General features: G+C 41.2%; 2 protein-coding genes across 5 annotated transcripts in view; one reads left to right on the plus strand and one right to left on the minus strand.

The window, feature by feature from the left end:
- Positions 1 to 9,535, plus strand: part of SMYD2 (SET and MYND domain containing 2) — a 29,351-nt gene extending 19,816 nt beyond the window's left edge. For 3 of the 4 annotated variants that reach the window (XM_057365126.1, XM_057365128.1, XM_057365129.1), the window contains 6 exons: positions 370 to 472; positions 2,836 to 2,946; positions 4,875 to 4,995; positions 5,154 to 5,328; positions 6,746 to 6,854; positions 8,818 to 9,535. In XM_057365126.1, coding sequence (XP_057221109.1) covers positions 370 to 472; positions 2,836 to 2,946; positions 4,875 to 4,995; positions 5,154 to 5,328; positions 6,746 to 6,854; positions 8,818 to 8,898 — 700 coding nt within the window. In that variant the 3' untranslated portion in view covers positions 8,899 to 9,535. The remainder of the gene's footprint in view (positions 1 to 369; positions 473 to 2,835; positions 2,947 to 4,874; positions 4,996 to 5,153; positions 5,329 to 6,745; positions 6,855 to 8,817) is intronic. The other variant, XM_057365127.1, reaches the window with a different exon arrangement.
- A 2,987-nt stretch (positions 9,536 to 12,522) lies between these two features.
- The window catches only part of PTPN14 (protein tyrosine phosphatase non-receptor type 14), a 107,826-nt gene continuing 95,249 nt past the window's right edge, over positions 12,523 to 25,099 (minus strand). Inside the window, exons 16-19 of the mRNA XM_057365130.1 lie at positions 23,705 to 23,833; positions 22,525 to 22,759; positions 20,393 to 20,556; positions 12,523 to 16,411 (exon numbers count right to left, since the gene is read on the minus strand). Of these exons, the coding sequence (XP_057221113.1) occupies positions 16,283 to 16,411; positions 20,393 to 20,556; positions 22,525 to 22,759; positions 23,705 to 23,833 (657 nt within the window). The 3' untranslated portion in view covers positions 12,523 to 16,282. The remainder of the gene's footprint in view (positions 16,412 to 20,392; positions 20,557 to 22,524; positions 22,760 to 23,704; positions 23,834 to 25,099) is intronic.

The following is a 25,099-nucleotide window of genomic DNA, read 5'->3' on the forward strand; positions in this document are numbered from 1 at the left end:
TCTCTCTCTCTTTCTCTCTTTTCTCTCTGAGGAAAATTGTCTATCATGTTGATAGTAAAGCTATATGAACATACCTGTCAGCTGTCCTGTAGCACTGTAAGAATGGGAAAATAACTTGCCTAGTACTGCAATAATATGATTTAAAAATCATAATGATTCATTAGCAGAGCCATCCTCCATATCATTAGAATAAATAACAGTACAACAGATTTTCCCAAGGTTACCTTCATGTTAAGCCTCAGAATAAAACAGCTTACAGACTGACTCAATCTTTCAGATTTGTTATTTGCTTTGTGAAGTGGTGCTTAACTTTTTGCCTGTTGGTTGTGGCAATGGTTGGGGAAAACATTTACTTTTCTACTTTTACAGTGTTGCATTGATGAACCATAGCTGTTGCCCAAACGTGATTGTGACTTACAAGGGAACCTTGGCTGAAGTCAGAGCTGTTAGAGAGATTGAGCCTGGAGAGGAGGTAAATGCAGTGTTTGAATGCGCTCTGTTCTCATGCATCCTGACAGGAGGATCCACTCTGCTTCTCAGGGTTCATTTCAATTAGAGGCAATTTCATAATAGCAAGGAAAGATCTCTCATTTCTCAGAGAAATGCAAGATGGTCCTTTGGAAAAGTTAGGGTCGCTCTGGAGGATTGAGTGGATTTTTGGAGGCAACATCATATTTTGTGCTAAAACATGGGAAGGGCACCTGCAGCAGTCACTGTGTATCTGCCAGCCTCCCTCTCAGTTTACCCATCTGTAAAATGAGGCTGAGTTTACCGATGTTTGGCTGGTGCTTTGAAATTCCAAGATCAAAGCAAATTATTACTGCTATAATAGTTCCCAGTATAATAGTAATGTGTTGAAATTGAAGCCAGAATAAACAAGGTAAATGGGTACAGATAAATCCTCTGACTTCTGTTTGGACAAAGCATCCACAAAACGTGGGACTTGGTCATGTCACCTCAGTGGCATTTGCTGGGAAGTAAGTCACAGAAGAACAAAGGTGTGTTTTTAGGTGGTGTGAAACTGAACAGTGAGGAATAAAAATCTGTGAAATTTAGCAAGGCTCTGGGTTTACCTTGAAACTTTCTAAATTAAATTATGAACTTCGCAGAGTTTTAAACAGTAAAGCTGCATTTTACTTTAAGAAAAAAAAACCAAAAAAATACTTTAGACAGAGTTGAGGAGGATATTCAAATACCTGCAGGGAATGAAGATACTGAACATCCTCTCAGGGGATGGAGTTCGTACAGTTTCAATGGCTCATTTGTAAATGTTAATTTAGTGGGCAAAGTTAATGCTGATACACTCAGATTGGATTTTTGAAAACTTCTGCTGTTTTCTGAGGTGTGTGATAGCAGTCTGGAAGAAAAGAAGGGAGGTTATTTTTGTGGATTATATCTGTTCTCCATTGTGAACAAAGTGAGTTTAGTTGCTGTAGCCAAGGTTGAATGACTCAGGTGAGCAACTTCTTTTGATGCCATTTGCCAGTGATGATTTGTGATGTTGGCAGTCACTGCAAATGCATTGTGGTAACAGATAAGGACTGATTCTGGCTTTGGAATTTATTGTGGAATCCCAGACATTTTCAGCATTTTGGGGGTAGGTGTATAATTAGAGGCAGAGATRTGGAGTATTTACCTTGCTTGGCATCTGCTTCTGGTTGAATTCTGTCTTAAAAGCTGCATTGGCTCTCGAGGACCTCACAGGTTTTGCACATTTGCTTTTCTGACACTTCAGAATCTTCTAAACGTGAGCTGTGTCTGTGTGTGGTCGCTGTGCAGTCTCCCAGCCTGTGTCTCCATCTTCAGGCTCCGTGTAGCCATTGCAGGGCAGCAATTCAAAGGTTTTTTGCTGTAAATGTGGTTCCTGCATTCCACATGCTTTGAAAATATGGAAGGGAGGAGAGGAGTGTGAGGAAAGGTGTGAGATGACACGCTCAGACTTTCACTTAAGTAAAAGGTGCACTGTATGAAATTAATTTTAAAGAAAAGAGAAACTTTAAAGACTGAGAAAAGCATTTCAAATAACTACAAATGAGGAAACGGAGCTAAAGCTGTTCCTTGGTCTGCAGAATGATCAACTGCGCTGTGCATAGGACGTGTTTCTTGGGGGAGATCTCATTTTAAAAGCAGAGCATTAAAGCTAGTTGCAGGGGTTCTTTTCTGAAGGCCATTGAAATAGAAGAAAACTTAAGAATAGTGTATATGAAGGGCCTTTAAAATGTTCAAAAGCAGATTTTCTTTGCTTTAAAATATTGCTGCTGAAGTAAATCTGATATTCATTCTTCTTGAACTGGAGCACTGGGCCTCTCTTCTTTTCAGAGATCTAAAGGTCTTGTCCTAAGTTTCTAAAGCTACTAGTGACTGCTGTTGCCCCAATTTTTGTAGGTTTTCAGAAAGAAAAATTTGAGATTCCAGGCTCCAAAAAACCAGGCCACAGTAATTTATCCTAGGCTGGATACCTGAAATCATTATTTTACTTCTGAAAAGTAGACCTCTCTTTGTAGTCTGACAGGAGCCTGAGATTTATGCTGTGATAGTTTCCTTATCCACACCTGAATCTTGCTGTCCTGGGTGTAAGCCAGGGTAATATTTGAGGGGAAATTCCATAACTAATAGAAAAGGAACACTTCTCTGTCAGGCTGCATTCACAAGTGACAACTCCTGATGATGCCAAGGGGCTTGGAATGTGAAGGGAGCAGGCAGGTGATGTGGCTGAAGGGGTCCACRAGTTGCAAAAATATGCAGCTGTCTTACTACATATACCAGAGCTAGTAGTGAAAAATGTGTTTAGTGATGCTSCTTCTCACTAACTGCTGTTCTTATCTTACCATGTAGATTTTTAGCAGCTATATTGACCTGCTGTATCCCACAGAAGACAGAAATGACCGGTTAAGAGACTCCTATTTCTTTAGTTGTGATTGCAGGGAGTGCATTACAAAAGAAAAGGTAATACAATGGGTGTGAAATAYGCTGCTGACTGTCAAGGCACTTGTCCATGTCCTTAGTTGTCGTATCCTATATGGCTTAATTACATTTTGGAAAATGGGATAATGGGGATGGGGGGAGGTGGTTTTGTTTTTCTGTCTTTCTGTTCAGAATGCTTTCTGATACTCATTTTTTCCACTGTAATCATGACACACCAGGAAATTTCCTGGTAGAGGCCTATTTAAAGTTGAGCTACAAAGCAAAGATGAAAACATTGTTAAAAGTAGATAATTATACTGTGTCTGTGCTACCTGGCTAAAAGAATTTAACTCAGATATTGTTTTTTTTTTTTTTTTTGGGCTGTTTTTGTGTTTTTTGGTTTTGGTTTTTTTTTTGGTTTTTTTTTGTTTTGGGTTTTGGTTTTTTTGGTTGGTTGTTTTTCTGTTTGGTTGGTTGGTTTGAGTTTTGTTTTTTGTGCCTTTTTTGGTTTGTGGGTTTTTAAATTTTTTTTTATTTCATGCTTTCTACCAACTCCCAGCAAGTAAATCTTGCTTGGRGCATTTCTGRGGCCCTGTTCTGRGATAGAGTGCTGCTGCTGTATTTCCTGGTTGGAACATTTCAGTCAGTTCTAGGAGACATTGTATGACATTGCTGGAYAGTTTGGAGACCCAGCAGAATCTGAGAAGTAGCCTTTCCTGCAGTGGCTTCATTCTGGTCTGCTTGGGGACAGTGTTGTCCTGGGTGGCATGAAGGCCAGTTCATTAGACATGAGCTGGTGCCCCTCAAAGGACAARGGAAGATCCAAACAGTGTTCCTGAAAACAAGGTGTTAGATGTTTTGAAGTAATACCCTTCTTGGAGGGAAAAGGTACCCAAACCCAACGGATACTGAGACAGCTGTGCCTGTGCAACCATTTGCACCTCCTTCACTGAAGGTCCCTTGTGTAGCATATCTCTCACTCCTGACAAGATTGGTGTGTCTGGCATAATCTAATCCTTAAATTCCAAATCATTTTTCCTCCCATTTTCACCAGGTGTCCTTTTAAGAACTGCTTCCCAAATTGACCAGACAACCATCTCCTTCTCCTAAATGGTGTCATCTTTTATGACTTTTTTTTTCCCAGATAGTACCCAGTATTGTTGCTTGAGAYCATTCTGTTGCTAGCATACCGGTTGTGGTTTTCCCCACAGTTAGCCTGATAATTTTGCCACTGAATTTAATGAAGCCAGGATTTCATCTGTGATTTTCAACAATGTGCTACTCTGGGAGTCACCTGTCACTCATCCTCCTTCAGTTCTGGAAAGAGTCCCTGTAGCTCTCTCAGCTGGAAGATTAAATAATAAAAAAAAATAAGAAACCTAGCAACAATGTGAAGCTTAAACAGCAAAAAGTTGTCTCTAGGTTGTAGCTGGCTCTTCATGAAGAGTATTTTAGATAGAGAGATAAGAGTAAGGGGAGCTGTCCAGCAGAAATAACAAAATATATGGAAATGTGGTTTTGTCTATAGATCTGCAGGATGCTTTTCTGTGAATAAGATAATGTCGTTTTCCATGGAGATATCACTTGGTAGTTGACCTATGGTATTTGAGCTGTTATGGCCTTAACAGTGAGGCTAAATTTGTTTTAATCCCTAATCTCTTGGAAGCAGTGAAATTTCTTGCATAAAACTGCTTGCAACACCAAATCAAAAAGCTCTTCAGTCTTTCAAAAGAAAGGGACTTCATGGAAGCAGAGGATGGCAGATGAACTGGAAGGCCAGGGATTCTAGGACTTCTAGCCAAGGCTTTAGAGAAAAATTGCAGGTGCACATTCAACCTTTGTTTTTTCATTCTTTKAAGTGCTTAAGTTCACATCTGTGTCTTTTTATTAGAATAATTTTGTATAGCAGGTGCACTTTTATTTGTAGGGCTTGGAACCTGCCTTTGTAAGGTCCATTGTGTTTCCTTCAGGATAAAGAGAAACTGGAAGTCTGCAAGCTGAATGATCCTCCATCAGCAGAGACAGTAAAGGACATGATCAAATATGCCAGGAACGTGATTGAGGAATTCAGGAGAGCCAAACACTACAAATATATCCTTTGTTTTACCATGACACCACTGGTGTGTGACCTAAAAATCTTGCCTGCTGGACTTGCAGGAGAAATTAAACTTATCTCTTTGTGTCTGAAGGCTTTACTAGGTGTACAATGAGATGTCATTGATTTATTGCATTCCTTGACTTCTTTATACCCCCTAGTGAATTACTGGAGATCTGTGAACTCAGCCTGGACAAGATGGGTGCAGTGTTTGAAGACAGTAATGTTTATATGTTGCATATGATGTACCAGGCCATGGGTGTCTGTCTCTATGTGCAGGACTGGGAAGGTGCCCTGTGTTAYGGGCAAAAAATAATCAGACCGTACAGGTAAATATGAGAGATTGTGGTTTTTTTTTTTTTTAGTGCTCTAATTCAATAATCTGAACAATAGACAAGTTTGGACAGAGATCACTTCTCTCAGTATGTGTTGTATAAACATTCTACCCATTATACCACTACTCAAAAATTAATATTTAAATGGTGGGACAGTGTTYGTTACTATCTGAATGTGATCTGCAATATATAGCAGGGCTGACTTTGAAATCTTTGCTTGGGTTCTCAAAATAATTTTGTGGCACCTTGGGTGCTGTGCTAATTCTGCTTAGCTAGATAAGTCCTGGTTTCTGAAGTGTTGTAATCTTTCACTAAAGAAAGGCTTCAAATTGCATCTGCTGCCAGTATTTTTTACAAGGTAATGGAGACYAAGCTCGTGGTGCTGTCAGCCTCCTGCAGTCTCCCAATCCTTTCTCTCTGCAGCAGCGCAGTGCCCATGGCTGCAGGAGAGCAGGGCCCTGTCCCAGGGCTGGGGCTGAGCAGCAGAGGGAGCTGGAGCCGAGCTCAGGTCCTGCACTCAGAGCTGGGGGTGCCCCTTGTCCCTGATGCCACTGCCCTAGAGCTGGAGGCGTGGGAGAATGCAGAGGCTGAAGCCCTGCATAGGACAAGGCAGCACTCAGCCTCTGCAGGAAATATGAATATTGTTCTTGATAAAATTCTCCATGTTTTTGCAGTAGTGATCCCGTTCATTAGAGCCAGTCAGTTATTCTGGCTGTGTCTGGTCCTGCCATGAATCTCCCAAACAAATTCTCATCTTGAGACGTGACTTTCTTGCCAGCTGGGGGGAGCACAAGAAAAGCTCTCCCTTTGGAACAGATGCCAACATAAAGTCACAGATCACTTGGCAGAGAGCAGTGATACAAAGGAGGAGCCAACATTCCCCCCCTGGGGGCTCAGTACTATTTATCTTCCCTGAGACTTGCCCAGCTCCTCTGGCTCTGAGCCTGGCATTCCAGGTCAGCTCTGCTGAAGCGGACTCTGCCCGCTCAGTGTGTGCGAGCACAGACTGCCATGTGTGCCCTGCACACTGCAGAGGGCCCCTTGCTTTCCAGCCCACCAACTATTGTAGAACACACAGAGCTRCTGCTGCGGGTGCAGGGTGCCTCCAAAAACTCCTAACAATGCAGTCTCTCTCTGTAGCTGGCTAGATTAAAACTAGTGGCAGAAAGTCATTGCCATCTGACAGCTGTTCAGAGGCATATGGTAGTTTCAGTTCGATTCCCAGCTGACAGGCGTCCCCATCCCAGATACAATTGGCACTGGCTCTTGGCAGTCACGRCAGAGAGGATGAGCAGTGAATGGGCAGGGGCAACGAAAGTCAGCTTCTTGCCCCATGAGAGGGGGACAGGGGCTGGGAAAATGCTATGAAACTGCCAAGTTTGATAAAACTGAATTTCTTTCTTTCTTGCAGCAAACATTATCCCTCCTACTCACTGAATGTTGCCTCCATGTGGCTGAAATTAGGGAGACTCTATATGGCACTGAAGAACAGGACGGCTGGAGTTAAAGCACTGAAAAGGGTATTTATTGCTTGGATTCTCCATTAATGACACCAGTTCAGCCATGGAGTCATTGAAACGCCGTGTGTTTCTCTGTCAGTGAGCCTGGTGTGGTAGGAAATGCACCATGTGTTAATATATTTGGTTCCTGGATTTTTGGCTCAGATTTGGCTTTTCTAGAGATGGAGTGTAGGTCTGCTCTTGGGTACCTTTTCACAACGGGCTCATACTGCAGCAGCTGAAGCGAGAATTATGCTTAAACATTTGCTCTAAGTTCTTCCCTSAGCTAGCACTGCGCTAGTGTAAATGAAGCAGAACCCTATCTTCCCCTCATTTGCTGGGTAAGGACAGGAAAAATGCTTGGCGCTTATAAAAGACACAGAMTGTTTCATTGAAGTCTGTGATTTCTATATCCAACTTAAACTAGGCATGCTTTTTGGGGGTTATTTGTTCTGGAACCAATCGATTTTTACATAGCTGAAGGGAATTCAATGCATCTGGTAATGCTGAAATTGGCAAATACTGCATTTTGGTTTTATGTTTTTCTTCACCCCTTTTTATTAGTCTGTGCCTTATTCTTTAGTTTTTTATTCTTCTATTTGTCTATAGTACGTTTCTTGACTATTTTCCCCTATTGTTCTTGGACAGAACTTTATTTTAGTTTCTTAAGCATCAGTAACTACTGTAGTGTATAATTACTTGGTGTGGAGTGTCACAATATATTTATTTTTTCTTGCTTTTCAGATGCTGGCAAGTTTTTAGCCAGCAAATAACAGAGTCATCCAATCATGGTGAAAGATGCTACAAGAATATATGCTCTAAAATTTAACTGTTACCTAGTTTGAAATTGGCATAGGTTTTCCTTCATTGTGATGTTAAACCCTTGAGAAAAAATGGGAATTGTGCCAGTAGGAGCATGGGATGGGGGTAGGGAACTGTTAGGTAGRTTTGTTGGCATAGTTAGTTTCCTAACACAAACATTTTCTAGTGACTCACTTCCAAAAGTTGTCTACAGGAGCTGCCCAAAGTTATCCCAGCCTCTGATGTTTGGGATTTAGTGGAAAATCAAACCCATTGTTCTCTGTCAGTTTGTGAGCAGCTCATCCAGAARATCCCTTTGTCTTTTTTTTGGGCCGGAGGAAGGGTGGAGTCATTTCTCACAGATGACGTGGAACCAAAAGCCCTTGTTGTACTGACTTCAAAAGTACAAGAGCATAAAAGTTTTCCAAGGATGGAATAACCAAATGCTCAAAGGGCTGGTGTACTGCAAGTCCTTGCTTTGTCTTAGCACTGCAGTCTTTAAATTTTCTCAAACTTACACCCAACTTTCTTCTCAGTTCTGTCTGGTGCTGCGTTTTATCAGATCTTTTCTCAAGTGGAAATCTTGCCCCTGCACACACTCTGCAGGGCAGGAGAAGTGCCAGTCAAGGTGTTTGGCTGCCTGCAATGCTCACTCTCAGAGGCTGCAGGTGAAACACCAGGGAGCATCTGTCCAAATCTGATGGGATCTCGCTTTTGCCTAAGTTGCTTCCATCCTAAAGCATTGGTAGCCCCTGGAAGGAGCAGAGGGTTTACAGACTCAGTCTGAAATGTCTTAGCATAACTCCTGCATGTCCATGTGACAGCTCAAGGATAAATCGGTAGGAACAGAGCTCTCTCTGATACTGGCTAAGTCCTCTGCTGGAATATTACCCACCGCACTTGCAGTTTTCTGTCCTGGAGCTGGTTGCATTCAAAGCAGWTTTGTCAGGAATATAATTTTGAAAGGTGCTTTGGGCTCCTTTAAGATCAAAGACGTATTCTCTGAATATAAAACCTTTATTACTTAGTTTTGAATTTCATTTTATTTCCTACTGGGTTTATGACTACAAGGGGACAAAAAGTAGCTAGAGGTGTCAGACTGCTTCAAACCTCTAAAGAGAGTATTTATAGCCTGGTGTTATATATGAATCAATTGTGTGAATATTTTTTTTTCTTTTCATAGGCAATTGCTATCATGGAAGTAGCACATGGGAAAGATCATCCATACATTTCAGAGATCAAAAAGGAATTAGAGGACCACTGAGCCTTTGAATCTATGCAATCCTTCAAACCTTTATTTAAAAAGCCTTGTTATGGAAACCTTCAGGAGTGCTTTGAAAAGYGGTAGAGTATGAACACAGTTCTGTCCTATAATTGGAATGACAAACACACTTAGGCCTAGCTTCCACACATCTACAATTGCCTTTTTTTTTTTTTTTAAGGAAGCATCCATGGTTTCTTAAAGGTTTCRCCTTTTGATGGCTTGTGTGCAAAAATGGCCATTTTTTTTTCTTTAGGGATGCTGATGTGGATCTTATTTGTGTAAAGTAAATAAAGTGGTCTTGGCCCATCTTGATTCCACTTGTACACTTAAATGGGTGCAATAGTTTTGTGGTATCTACTTTTGCCCWGATAGTTTTGCTTAATCTGACAAATAAGCAAAAGCTCTACTTTTCCTGTTGTGGTTTGGCATCCATTCCCTTTCTTCCTTGAATCATTTTTGTTTGCARTGGCTTAACTGAGAGAGAGGGGAAATGGGGTGATGAGTTCCGTGTATTTAAAGCCACCAATGTTCCCTCAACCAGTAAATCTGCAGGTCCATTACTGCTCCTGGCAGATGAGGACTCATTACAGTAAAGACCCAGAGCTCARCTTGTCTTGTACAGAAAATACTGAYACCTATCRCARRGCTCGAAGGCTTGCACAAGACATGAACTGTGCAATGTCTGGCTTTTTGGTCTCCTTTGCAAGTTAAAGTGAGTTATTGTGGAGAAGAGCTCATGTTTCCTTACAGCCACACTTTCACCTGCAGTGGATTACAACTTGTAATAGTATGTTAGCAATTGCTTTTAAGAGGGGAACAGGAACACTTTCTGAGGAAGCAGTCCAGGACTTGCTTTCTCTACCCGTATATAAAACAAGATTTTTTTTTCTTCCTCCATTTAGATCAATGGCAGGAGTTTGCTTTWAAGGATGGGGGAAACGAGTGTAGCTGCGTACTTCTAGCATCACAATTGAAATATGGTACACAATAAAATTACCTGCCCCTTTCCTTACTGTTCTCACAGCTTATAAAGTATGATGAGAAAGAGAACACATCACCCTTAAGAACTTCATTCTATTTTCTTTCTTGTAAGCACTGCTCTGAAAATAAAAYTGCTAGAACAAGGGTTTGTCAGCTCATTTTGCTGAAAACTTTCATTGCTCTCCAGCCAGCAATTGTTCTGGAGTACATAAAACTGCACCAGATCTACAATTCCAGAAAGACRGGGCCATTTAACTACACCCAAGCCAGGGAAGAGGGCGCTAGCTGACTATTTTTATCCTAACTTTATCTTGTCAAATAAACTCTTGTCTTGGGAAATAACACCTTTACTTCAGCAAATCTGTCCAGAGCCCAAAGAAGCTTTTGGTCTTTCTTTAAAAGACCAAAGAATTGGATTAGCTGAACATGAGGCACCAGTGGGAGCCTTGCCCCAGTGAAACCTGGATTACTATTACCAGAAGGTTATTCAAAGCTCACTGTGGCCTGGCTCTGCCTATCACTTTAACAGGGGAAACTGAAACCAACTCAAATAGTGTAGGTGTAAATAGAAAACCCTTAAGCTGAGACAGAAAAGAACACAAACATTATTTTCCTTGAAAAAAAATGATTTATTGTATATTGTGAATATGAAGGACAGTTTTACCAAAAAAAAACCTTAGTGACTGAAGACATTCTCACGTTTGCAAAAGCATATAAGAAACTATTTACACAAAGGCAGTGAAAAGGGTAAAAAATTATTGCAGTCAATTAATGCTGATAGAACTTTTTATTATAAAAAGAGAAAGAAAAGAAACAGTGCAAAAATACTGTCATAAGTAATCAGTTCTATACACAAGATAAAACTGACAAGCATAAGCTTATGTACTGATATGAATAATACATTAGAATATAAAATAGCATGCATAGATTTTTTTAAAGGCTTTCAATAGCATAGAATAGTTCTGCCATTCAGCCATAACAGGAGGGAGTGGGGGGCAGGAAGGGCATATAACTGATGTCTCATTTCTCTACAAAATGTGTACATACAATGAGGTGGTGAGATTCAGACCACTGTTTTGTGCTAAACTGTCATGTACAGAATTACAGAACAAATAAAACAGGAAGCATCAAAATACTGAAGTAAAACAGGACAATAAAATCCAGTGACATGAAACTTAAACACGTTATCTCATTTAACACATTCCACACAATTACATATGGGAGTATTACAGTCATCTGCATGTGTAAACATTTTTCCTTTGTAAAATAACCAAAGAAAGGTACTTTACTATGAGGAAAATGTGTTTTCTATATGGAGCAATCTCAACAGGATAAACATCCTATTACCAGTGTTTCTGGCACTAAAGATTCACTTTCTTTTAAAGACCAAGCAGAAGAAAGAAAATACTTTTATTTAACATACACAAAAAGGAAGTTCTTATACATTACATCCATAAGTTGTGGAACTCACCAGCACAGGACATTGTGAAGGCCAGAGGAATCAATGGCTTCTAAAGAAAAGGTAAAGTGATTCCTGGAGGATGGATCCATCAGTAGTTACTACACACAGTAGCAGRATACAGCTTTGGCCTCAGGAAGCCCCTAAAGGACTGGCTGCCAGATGCACCAGAGGGGCTGAGCACCCTTTTCTAGACACATCCCTATTTCTTCCTCAACTACTAGCCACTGTCTATGTCAGGGGGTGCCCTCTAACCTGACATGGAAATAGCTTGTGGGAAGCATTCCTCTTTTCTGCCTACCTGCCTAATCAAGGAACACTACCCCTGAAACACTTGGAACTGACTGTCCAACCACTGAGTTCTTACCCAGCTGAATCTGTGGCAGTCCTTCCCTTGCTGTTAAATAGTGCTGGAATTCTCCAGTGAAAGTTGCAATTTATCACTGATTTCCAGTTCACTCTCAAAAGGCAAAGTCCTGTTGTTAAAGCATGTGGRAAACTCTCAGTGAGGGTGCACATAAAGCACAGGCAACAAAACTTCAAAGAAATGCCAGCTGAAAAACAGCAGAGAGAGCTGTAATTGAGCTGTAAAATTGAGCTGTAATCTGCGATACTCCAAAAACACTGACAAAATGTATTTACTTTAAATATTTATATAAACACTGCTATTTTTGACCTGTGCACTGCTTTGTTTCACMAGCTAACAATAGTTTATTTATGGTTAATACCTCCATCTTGTTTTCCCCACAGCTATCTGCTCCYTTCCTAAAATCCCTATCCCTACGAGCAGCTGCATGTACAATGTCCTTCTCTCTAGAGACTGAGATGGCATCTATAGCTCCCATAGCACCAGATTCTACAACAGAACCTCTCTACTACAAGAGAACCTCTCTAGAAGTCTAAGAGTGAGCTGGGGACAATTGCCTTTGGAGTTCTGGACTTGCAGCTTTTCTCTTACTGGCATCAAAACCTATCCCAAACTTCATATACCTTGAAGTATACAGTATCGGTAGATTTAAATTCATTTGTGTAGAACAGCGGGGCTTTTTTCATGGTCAGTTCAGGCAGCCTTTCATGGTCAGTTCAGGAATTTTCTCCTGCAATGTGATGCAGCCTTAATTTTCTGTAGTGGGTGCCATGCTAGCATTTTTTTTTTCCACCAAGGTAGCAGCAAAATTTAACTCAAGACCTCCCTCCAGTGATGCATGAGAGCTGCTACCGCAGAGATGAGCCTGATGATGCCATATTCTGAGTAAACAGACCACAAACTGTTAGTGAGGCTGACAACAGCTAATTCAGTYATCATCTCCTCCCAGGAGATCAGTGGGAAGTCGGCTGTTGGAAATGCRGCATCGTCAGTAGATGCTGAATTTTCCCTACAGATTTCTGTGCTATATCCAACTATGAGATTGCCCATCAGCATCTCTTTTAGTTGCTTGTGAACTACACAGACATAACAGGTATTGGATCCAAAAATTATGTCTTGGCTTACAATGACCACTGCTATTGAAGCACTTAGTTTGGAAAAGAATGAGTAAGTCTATGTTTTGCCCTTTGTATTTGTTTGTTTACAAGAAAGTAATTAAAATACCCCAACTTTTGAAATCATGCAAATATTTAGTAATATTTATAGCTGASGCAGCTGATTTAAATAAGTAGAATGGAAATACACTTCAAGGACTGTGTTGGCAATAGGTTGGGTGAGTTTGCAGAGATGTCTCTCCTGCCAGCTGAAATTAGTTTAGGGAATTTCTGATAAAGCTGACTATTTAGGATCCCTGTATACCTACAAAGGACAATGTTTGTGGGAGCAAGCTTCATTTTTCCTCAGGCAGTCRAAGACAAGAGGTGCCAAAACAGGTCTTTGTAGGGCCTGAAACAAGCAGGACCTGAGCAGCAGATGTCCACCATCCTCCAATGTGACTGACAGAGGACAGAAGKGGGATCCCCACAGCATTGAGCAGCATCACAACTCAGCTGTCATCTCTCCCATCCCTGTTTGAACAATGGGATGCATGAAATGCTCAGACCGTAACTTTAACCAAAAACATGATGCCAGCACCTCAATAACTCTAGTTGGTAAGAGTTTAAATTAGAAAGGCAAAGGGTGTTAAATACAGATGAAGAGTGCACTGAAAGGAAAACAGACTGAATGAATTCCCAAGCCAGACTTACCCATCCACTGCAAATTCTCTATTGGAAAGCATCAGGGAGTATAGGCTAAACATGCCAAACTGCAAGGTGGGTACCTTGRGAGAAGACTGCTTGTGTCAAAGTGCCATTCACTGATGAATCATTGTGAGATTTCTAATCCAGACTTTACTCCAAATGGATGAAGCTGGTCTCAAACTACTGTTATGCTTTGTTGTTAAAAAACATGCAGTGCAACAAACAGCAACTCCAAACTGTCCTTTTCTCCTCGAGGGTTCTGCTGTTTCAATGTCTTTGAGACAGAAACCGAACAGCATTGCTGCTTTAAGTCCCATATGYTCATTCCTGCTATGACTAAGAAAATTGGATGCAAAATGCATTTTCCTGTCACTCCCTAAAGGTTAGGAAATACTGCCCAAGCAATTTTGGCCTGATAAAACTACAACAGGTTCAAAGTGAGGAGGTTCAGTTTTTCCCTTACAAAACTATCACATTTCAACCATAAAACATCAGCATGCTGAGGGCTGCTTGCAAGCTGGGGTGGAAAGGAACCTCTGAAGACATGCACCAGCCCAATTCACTTATGATATTAACAGATCTAGTCAAGATAAAATCTAGCAGGGAAAAATACATTGAAGTCAGATGAAAGGAAAAGTTTAAAATTACCATTCTTTGACAATGAAAGGGAAAAAGTGACTCACATTGGCCTCTATCTACCATACCAGCCACATTAGGAGTTAATTGGAAATGACTGTTTACTACATGGCCACTTATTTGGCTCATTAATAGGCACTGACTTAATTTGGAAAGGATTTTTAGTGCCTTTTTCTAATTAATGTTTTTCTAAGACACCTATGATGCATCTTTGCATAAAAAACATTTGCTTAATTTTCTTTCCTTCAAAAACAGTTCTTCACACTCTTATGCAATAACTTTCCTGTGCTCACTGTAGCAGCAGAAATACACATTTCAGCCAAGAGCAGCTGAATAATAAGACATAGGAACAGATTATTTTCCCTCCTGATTTTCTACTTCTCACATCCAAGTGGAGCAATGGGACTTGACAGCTGTGAGTTCAAACTTAATTCATCATTAGGAAATTATTCAAAAAGTTATAACGAGATAACTAATTTAATACACTTTGCTTCAAGGTTTATTCCTTGGCTTTTTTCCCAGATATAAAGCATCTCTCTGCAATTATCATGCAGATACTGCTGAAAAGACTTTAAATGGTTGCTGCTAATTTAACAAGAGATATGTTGGCACTGGCAGAAGAAATTAGAGGAAAACTGAAGTTGACTGAAAATTCAACTGATCCCTAAAAAAACAAGGTCAAGCAAAATAACTCCCCTCCATTTTGTTGGTGGCTACAAGTCTTTACCAGAATCTCTGTCACCTCGTTAGGCCTGTATTGCCAAGTACCAAATCAACACAACATAGTTTCAAACACATTTAAGAAACATTCTGGTACAGAATCTTAGCTTAAGCTCCYCACTGATTTTAGTCCCTTTAGTGCTGAAATTAAGAGTGCTTGTAGGCTTAGGCCTTTGTACGTTGACCAGGGTTTGGAGGTGGGGGATGCAACAGAAAAGCAACAATAGGATTAAAATATTAAAAGTATCTGGGGAAGGGATACTGAGAAAGGTGATTTAACTATGTCAAAGTAACTGCATTGCATCACGTGCCCTGAGAGGCTGCTCAGTCTTCACCCTTGAGAATTCTGAAATTGGATGTGACTCTGGACAAGGCTCCAAGTTAAATGTTAGTGAGGTGAGTGGGGCTGGGACCAGAGACCTCCAAGGCTCCTCTCTAGCCTGCCTCCTGTCTAACCATCTGATGATAGTTCACACATGCGGACTAAAGCAACTGGAGATGCCTAATTTAAATGAGATACCTTTTCTACAGGAGGTGGGCCTCAAGGCAATAATACTCTTGGTGTAATTTGTMAGGATGTGCTTGATTTGGGTTTTTTCCCCAACATGTGGTTGAAAATCCTCTGCTGGTCAACTCCCAGTCCACAACACTTAATGGAAAGACTCATGTACTGACTTCAGCCTGCTGAGGGTCACCAGAACCTCACCAACCTGCACCTCATCCTACATTGCTTCTTATGAATGCATTCAAGGACCACACACAGCAGCAAAGGCCTCCTTTAAAACATCCAATATTGACTTTTTCAAGGACTAATCTAAAATCATAATTCTTGGGGAATTTAAACAGTTTAGCACCCAAAACTCTGTCCTCACAATGTCCTGTGCTTGAGCYGTCTGTAATGTGCCCAGCTTCATGTGCAGAAGCTCAGGTCTCCATGCTGTGCACCCTCAGCTTCYGCTCACAAAGAGCTGTAGCTGACATCTAGCAGATCTTGTTTTTACCAGGGAAGCCACATACTGGGTCCAGAATGTCCTTATGTGAGAAAAAGCCCCCTGCCAAATAACTGTAAAATTTCAGAAGCTGTGCAGCAAAATAAAAGGCAGCAAACTACCTTTACAAAGGATTGCTTTCCTTACAGACATGTCACAATGCAGACCAGTCATGTCAAATGTGGTTCACTTTGAAGGTCACTGTAAGTTTTACAAGTTATTAAAGTAATTCAAAAGTTATTCCAAGAAAAATAAATTATATCTTGTATAAAATAATCCATGGGAGACTAGTAAAGAACCATCATTCCTTACTTTCAAGACAACTTTAAAAAGTGCAATATATGCACACAGGGTTGTCAAGGCAGTTCCCCTTGTTCATCAGTAAGGTTCAGTCAGATCCACAAAGCTGGGTCTGGGGTGTTTGAAAAGATTAAATAAGTCTYGAGTTTTGCAGGAATTGTATGAGCACTTGGTAGACAAATTTGTACTGGGCTATGGTCTGGATCATAAACACTCTCTGTTCTCGGAGATGTCTCAGCATCACAGGAACATCCATTTTCTGTAAAGCAAAAGGGAAAAAAACCATAAGAATGTGCATTCATTAAATCAAACAATCTCAAATATCAGTTATCTGACAGAGGGAATATTCTATAGTTATAGAAAACAAAGGTTCCTTGGACAAAATTAAATGTGCAGGCAAAGATACAGATCCTTTCACTAAAAGAGGAGGGGTCTTGTTGCCACCAAAAAACCCAGAAACTCCACCATCTGATCTCCCACAGCCAAGTGTATGTTAGCAAATAACACTCTGGGAGACASAGGTCTGTAAAGAGAAACAAGGACTCAGTATCCATAATATGTGTTTTGCAGACTTCAGGCCAGCATCAGTTTGTTGCCCCCTACTGAACATCCACTGGGACATGTTAAGGGTTCTCCAGGAAGACATCTTCCAGTTTAGCTTCATCCAAAAGAAACTCACTTGYATGTTCACTAAAAATGCTCTGCAGCAGGAACTAAAGTACAGTGAGAAGCCACAGATAAAGAGATCCACTGGAAAGCACATCCCTAACCCCATCGAGCACACGGGGACACAGGCAGCCTGTAATGATCTGAACTCAAAACCAAAYGAGCTCTGTGAAACAGAGGCCCAAATGAGGTAAAGCGTTAGACATCACTGCACATTTCATTAGGATGCTATCATCAGATTTCTGGCATTTAGGGAGCCAAAAASCTATGATGCTGTTGTGTTTTATCTGTTACAACAGGTACATGAGGAGCTATTGAGAAGTTGTTGAGCCATGAAGCTCACTCTGCCAGGCTCAGATTCAAACAGCGTGTAATGTGAGCCAAGCTGAGAGACACAAACCTTCTATGGCAGCAATTAACATGAGCGCTGAGGTACACACTGGTTTTGAGGCAGTTCTTAAGCAGTTCAAAGCATAAAACTAAAAAACAACTACCCTATCAGGCAACACAAAACTGGACTTTGTAATGCACACTTGCCATTGCAGAAACACCAAAAGGAATTTAGCAAGTCTTTTGACTGAGTTTGCTGCTAACCCTTGGAGGCCCCACTGAGCGTGGAATCTGCTTCCAGGCACATCTGAAGTTTCCTGGAAAGTTTAAAATAAAAGTCACGCTGCATATCCATTTCTGTCCATATATATAAAACCCAGAATCTCCATTCCCTGTAAACAAGTATTAACTCATAGGCTATCACTTTCTGAAAACAAGGCCAAATATTCTGCCACATACCCCAACAAGCTGTTATAAAAGGACATCTCTACAGAGTCAACAAGAGTAAATATTCAGGATGACTRATGTCATATTACAAAACAGGTGCAAAGAAAAATGGAGCCTCTTTCCAGTTATCTTGGCTAACTTGGAGAAAGCCTCCCTGTGGACTCAGACACTTACGAAAGCCACATGGTCCTTGCTGATCTCACCTGAACAATTACAACAAAARTGTAGGCCAGATTTGACCTGCACACCATGTTCCTCTCTCAGCAGGTTGGTGCATGACAGCTCACTGGTTTTTAGTAGGCACACAGTGATCCATGTGATCTCCTCAGAATGRAGATGGCTTTGTCTTATCTCAGAAACGGAAGAAAACCTCATCCTGCTTATTCAGCCTCGCTATTTATAGCCAGCTTAGYACCTGACTCCAGGTAAGCAGAATCCTTGAATTCACCTTCGTTACATGGTACATGTCAAAAAAAACCTCCACAAAATACACCTAATGCTTTGCAAAGCTGGCACTTGCAAACAGAACAAACAAAAATGCCTCCCAAATTAAAGACCTCCCATGTGAAAGCATGCTGTAGATGCAATCATGAGTTAATGTCCCAGTGCCAAGTCTGGACTAAAAGTTGATAGAGCAGGTTCTCGATTACTTTCTCCTACTATGTGTCTACAGCAATAAGGATGTAATGATGTGACATTTACTTGCCATGCAGCAGTTACTGAAACTCTATCCCTGCAACGAGATACAGCTTTAGACTCAACCAGCCATGGCTCAGAAGCCACAGTGACTGAAGCTGTATAGAATTTGATTAAACATGGCTTTTTACCTAAACCTGAAACCTCAGGCTCAARAGTTCTGGTTTTTGTTCCAGCACTGCGGAAACAGAAGCTGTGGACTTTCCCAAATGAAGATTTTCAAATCTTCCCTCCCAATTTTCCTTCACTGCTAAAATGTTAATACACTTACCTGCTAGGACACTTCTGAGAAAACCAATTGCTAAGACTAAAACATTTTAGATAATAAGTAATTTAATTTCAGAAAGAAAATCCAGTCAGTTCTACTACAAAATAAATGGAAAGGAACCCCTCTGTGCAGAATGAAGTATCTGTCACAAAATGAAAGCATACTGTCAAAATTTTTAATYTTTTTTTTAAATTAGGTTTTAACAAACTAAAACCATTAACTTGGTACAATCTAGAGCAACAAAGCACTTAATGAAAATTGTATYTAATGTTAATGATGATTTCATTATTAATCAAGACAAGAGAATGCTTTAATTAAGGGACATCAGAGAAATCCCTTATTATTGAGCACTRCCATCAAGTCCCAGTGAAGTCAATGAAAACTCTTATGAATGATGTCAAGGTTCAACCCCATGTTTAGATGCTGAGTTGCTGCCTTTATCTTCACTTCCTACTCAGCAACTCTTTGCCAAATGGTGACTTCTGTAAACTAAAGCCTGGCTTCTATACACCAAGGTGGCCAGACTCTGTTGCTCAACCCTTAGAGTTTGCTTCTGTGCACACACAGAGGGTGCTGTAAAGCAGAARCAGCTGCACTGATGCTCCTGAGCARCTCAGGGATGGCTCTCRTAACTCTCMAGCTTTCCTCTGGTGTGCAGAGGTTTCATGGCTGCTATGTGAACAGAAGCAGTCACTTCCATGTGCCAGTGTACAAAGAAAATCAAGCAAGCTCAAGAGTCAGAGCCATTGCCCCACACCAGAGCAGCTACTGAGCAGCAGTCAGCAGAGGGGTTGCTGGATTCCCAAGGCACATCCCTGTGGGCCCTTTCTTAGCCAGACTGCCTCCTCCTTCCCATTTTCCCCCCAGCTGCCTCCCTCACAAATAAAAAACACAGAAAGAAGTGTCAGTTGTGACACAGATCTATTGGACAGCTTCACCTTTGGTGAGGCCCAAGCACAGCTGGAGGAGGTTTGTCTCAGCTGATCGGAGCCCAGGATCGCTAGGGATCTTGTAACTCTGGAAGGATGAGCTGCTGAAGCCTTCAGTCTTCCCTGAACTGTCCAAGTGGTTGATTACTGAAAGGGGCAGATAATACATTCTATTTGTCACTCTTGCTGCTTCTTATCTCTACAAGAAGCTTTGATCTTTGAGCATTTTCTTTGGCAAGAGAAATCCCTGGTTTCCATAGCTGTCATGAAAACTGTGTGGCACATTGCTAGTCAAGATGTGATGTTCTTCCTCAACAGTTTCCCAGTGACAGATGAAAATTAAGTTGCTAYCCGTGGTTACTCTGCTGGGGCTCTWAACTCCAGAATGTGATACTCATAATGCTGGCTGCAAATCCTAAAGGCCTATTCCCCACAGGAATACATACATGGACCTTTTTCTTAAAACACAGTTAAGTTTCATTCCAGGTGAGATTACAGTCCATACGAGAGAGARGAAGGAGCCCAAGGAGAGAATTTCGAGAGCAGAGAACTTCAGTTAAAAGAGCAAGGACATACGCCTCTCTCAGGTAGTCCTTGTAAACATGCTGTCTCTAAACTTTTAATTAAATACAGGTATGAATTAGATTAAAATTCTTAAAAGAGAGAAGAAAGCCTTGGCTTTGAAAGCATTAAAATAATCCTAATTTAAAAAGTGCATAATATCAACTATACAGAAAACTACAGCAAGTAACCTGTTGTGGGCAATCTCTGCCAGTTTAAGGTCCTTGTCTTGCTCACAAAAGTAGCAGACAGAAAGAACTTCAATGCTTTTTAATTTCAACCTCAGAAAAGCAGCCAGTTAGCCAAGCAACAAGCTCAGGGTTTGAAAAAGAACCTGACTTACTTCATTGTGCTCCAAGCAGCCAATCATGAGCTCAGTCAGGATCACCACTCCAGTCCTGCCCACCCCTGCGCTGCAGTGCACCACGATAGGAGGGTTGCAGGTGTTGCTGCTGTCCAGCACGCTGTTGGTGTGCCGACGCACTGACTGGATCTCCTCCAAGTAAGCTGCAGGAGAAAATGCAGGCAAGGTTGCAAACATCTACATGTCTAAATGTTAAAATTAGGAGGGGAGGGGGGGGAAGGAGAATGTGGAAAAGTTATTCTCTGTCCAAGTGGCAATAATTCACATTTTTTAGAATGTAATAATGATCTTGGCCAGGGTGCACTGAACAGCACTGCATCCAGCAAGTACCAGCTGGGTGTCAATTATTACTTGGGAGTCTGGTCCTTTAAATTAAATAGTTCTCTTAAAAAATTAAATTCTGTTTTCCCCCTTGCAAATCTCCAGGTCCCTTAAGCAGATGATTCTAGACATTACTTACAGCAATTCCTGCTATTAACAGGCTGGGATCAAAACAACRGCTAAGTCCCATTGAAATTACTGCCTGTCAAAGCCAGTATCAGATGGGAAGGGAGCATCCATCTGCCCCGTTTCCTCTCTTCCTTCTCCCTTCTCGACTGTGACAGAATCTCCCCCCACCACTCTCTGCTCCAGGGTTTGTTTCTCAATAGCTACAAGCCCTTCTGGGAGATCACAGCTTTGTTTCCCCTCAAGCCATTTGTAGAAAGCTCAGGACTCACGAACAGCCCTGGGTGGCTGTCCTAGTGTCATTCAACACATCCTACTGTCAGACCACACCGAGAACCTCACATGCTGGAAGCTCACTTGGCTTTCAGCAGTTTGAGTGGGAAGTGGGACCTGAGCTGAATTCTCCTGCTCTGACCCTTGGTGTCAGAGCACTGCAGCCCCAGCTGTCCTTTCCCCACAGACAGGATGGGGCTGGATGCCTACCAACATCAGAAAAGCTCCATTTTAATGCATAGAGTGAAATGGGACTCCAAGTGGTGGCAAACAGCGGGACAATGGGGACAATCAGGTTCCAATTACTCTCATACCAAATCACAGCTACAGGGGTGGTAGGAGAAAAAAAGCATGAAACAAATGAGGAATCAGGCAAGAGTTTTTCCTTGAAGACAAATCCCTTGGCACTCCTTTGCTGAAGCTGAAATGTCATTTTTTTATTTTTGCCTTGGTAGCAGAACTGCGGAAAGGAGAATGCACTGTTTACATGGAGCTTGTACCATGCAAAGGAGAATGGATCACAAAAGGACTGYGGCTGCGTGAAGACTGAAGTAGAACTAATGGACCATCCTGAGAGAGGACTTAGCTGCCACAGAGCTACACTGCAGCTGCAAAGCTTTCAGGAACTAAGACAGCAGGCATCTCCAACACCAGTACACCATGTACAGACTCCTTCAGTGGTAATTTAAAGATTTCTGCATCATTCTCTCCTGTAGTGCCAGAGATGYGTCTCAAGTTAAATAATGGTTGAATTCCTATTACTTAATATGGGAGTGCTTATTACTTGGTAAGAATCAGGAAGTGTTATTAACACATTACAGATTAATATAATTGCTGTATTTTCAGAAATGCACAAACCAGGACCTTATGTAATTGGGGAGGCCCTTAAGCATTGCCTGGGTACATGTGGTTACAARAGTGGCAGTGAGTTCAGACACTGCATGTGTGATAGAGCCCTCTGCTCTTCTGCTGAAATAAAAACTGGAGGAGATGCACCGTATTTCAATAGCAACTGATCCTCTCACCCAGACCTCTCTCGCCACATTTGTGTACAGCCTATTATCTCCTACACTCATYAGATAGTTGGGAAATGCCAATAATTTACACAATGACAGATCAACCAGAAGTATCCTATTATTTAAAATTTCCTGAGTTTTTGGCACTGCTGCTGCCTTGGATTTTTCCTCCTGCTAATCACCTTAGCTCCTACCTCTTGAATCCCACTTTTTTTCACCAAATTACAGCAAAGTATAACCTAGTTGAGGCCTGTGTATGCCACAGCAATAACCATTTGATATCAATCCCAGTTMCAACTAGGTACACTGAAGTGATTCCAGAGTGAGCATTATTTTTCTTGATGTATTTTATCATGCAAATTAAAGATATCTTACATAAAAAGCCTTGGACTTCTTCAGGACACCCATGGTCTGGCCAGTCAGTATACTGCAAATGCCACACTGTCCTCTCTTGTCCAGAGAGAAGATGCTTGACCTTCAGACCAGTAGTTGCAAAGCAGCCAGAGTCCGTGCGGAACTTGGTTGTCACCTTGAACTTCCCGTAAGTGGCTGAGCTGTGYTTAGAGCCCAGTTTAGGCCAGTAACGATGGCTCTTACTTCTTCCTCCCTCCTTAAAACAAGAYAAAAAGCCATTAGTTCCTGCAATTATAATTCTCTAGAAGCAAAGGGCATAAAACTCCATGGATGAGCCAAKTATTCTTATTTCAAAGCACTGGAAGAGCAAGGAGCATCCCACCAAGTAAAGAAAATATCCATTAAAACTTAAACCCCTCAGCCATGTAATATTTCTAAGTGTAAAACTACTTGAAGAACTAACTCTTGTCTCATGATGAAAGACAGSTACTGCCTACAACACCTTGGTAAATATTCTCCTCCTGGGGAAGCCTCTCCTTTAAATAGAAGGAGAATCGCTTCAACAGCTTCTAAGTATCTGTTCTYGATCAGCCTTGGGAACTGGACAGTGACTTGATGTGCTCTGCTRCTCCCTGTGTTTGCTGAAAGCAGCCAGGCATGAAGCCGAATGCGGTGTTAGTTAACAACATGTGCCAGTTTTTACAACATAGCACATAGTTCTTGGATTACAATAGGAATGACTGTTTTGCTTGGCATAAGAATAGAAAGTTGTGGGGTGTTTATGTTTGGGGGTTTGGGGTTTTTTTCTTTTTTATGTGGACACTTCTATGGAAACAACAGCTTCTGGTCTCTTTTCAGCTGATAAGAGTGATGGTATGCAGAACTGGCCTTGGATGGTGTGGAAATCTCTGTCATTTTAAACAGGAGCAAGTTCAGCGTTCTCACATTCCAATGGAAACATCTTTGTTTGGCTTGGCCCGAGCAGGGGGAAGGAGGGCTCCAGCTTGTTTCGCTTTAGCACTTGCCAAACCGAGTGTCAGAAAGTTAGGAAGTGTAGTATGAGAGCAGGACAGGCATATGTTCAAACAGAGTCACAGGAARAGGGGATGTTGAAAGAAAAAACAGGTTACTGGAGTGGGAAGTGATGATAACAGGAGATTTGCTCACATCAGAAAGAAYTGTGCTTTGTGATTTCACGTACCTCTTCAGCTGTGACCATGGCTATAACGTTCACCCCCTGTTCCCACACCATCTGCCAGAAGTCATGGCATGTGTGTGGCAGAGGCCCTTGGGTAGCAATGTAGTGCCACTCCTCTCCACCTACAGTCACCTGGGAGACAGAGAAAAAGAAACAACCAGTCAGTGCCTGAATTCTCAGCAGCATCTATGCCAGAACTGCCTTTTAAACAAAAGAGACTACGGTGAAATCTTTACTTGTTTGTTTTTCTACTTTTGGTCAAAATGATAAACAAAAATCATCCTTTGATAAAAGCAAATCAGAYAAAACATAAACTTCAGTGCTTCCATGTCCTGTCTTGATTCCCATAAACATAAAGATTTGGCCTAAATGGTATCTATGTTTCTTGCCATTGCATCTGGATCATGCAGACAAAAAAAACCCCAAAAAACAAACCAGCAACTAACCAACCAAAAAATCTGGGAATTTTTTTGAGGCTCTGTCTCTGAGTGGCTTAAGTACAAATAAGCAGCTGGCTGACACCCCTGAGCTTGGTGACAGACCCAGGATGAAAGCAGAGCTGAGTACCAGAGGAAGTGCCTACACGCATCAAAAAGGCATTGCCCTGCTGCAAATTAACAGACGTGCAGAATGCCTGAACACAAATGAAACTGGCCCTGACAAGCTAAAGGCCTCTGCTGATTAGGACCTCCCTCAATTATTTTTCATTCAGACAAAAAATTATTTATTAAACAGCCTCTTCCTACACTGGTCACTGTTGAAGACGTGGCCAAGCCATTCCTAGAGGATGCAGCCATACCCACAGCTCAATAGGCCTGTGCCAGAGATGACATCAAGACCAGCTTCATTTCAAGTTACTTTTTCTTRCTCATCTTGGGTTTTTAAGTTCAGAACCTGAAAACTACCATGAAGTAAATCCAATATATTAAATGGCTTTCAAACACCATAAGAAATTTTGAATTATCCRAAACTGTAGTCATGTAAATCTGCTTCCCAATACACAACTGGTTTATCAACCACATCATACAGAAATATTTGTGTATTTGCATGACATGTAATGAAATTCTTTTTAAAGCATTAAAACACAGATTTATACACTGTAAATTCAGTAGTGCCCTCAACAGAGCCAGGATTATCTTGCAGTTAGCCAGCATAAAACACAGCTTCAATTAACTGACAGAGGCGGTTTAAAAAATCGCTTGTATATAAAAAAATTACAGTTTTATGACACATAATTTGCTATACATCAGAAAAGGCTTAAAAGAAATCTTAACATTTTATGTAAAAAGCCAAGGTGCTTTTAGAACTACTACATATMATTTCAAAAATATGCTTACCAGCAGAACCAGATGAACTAATTATTTTGGAAAGTTGAAATATTTCTCCTTCTCAGGCTAA

Source organism: Malurus melanocephalus, unplaced genomic scaffold, assembly GCF_030028575.1.
Source record: "Malurus melanocephalus ecotype Western Australia unplaced genomic scaffold, MMel_1.1 scaffold_48, whole genome shotgun sequence".
Classification (NCBI taxonomy): Eukaryota; Metazoa; Chordata; class Aves; order Passeriformes; family Maluridae; genus Malurus; species Malurus melanocephalus.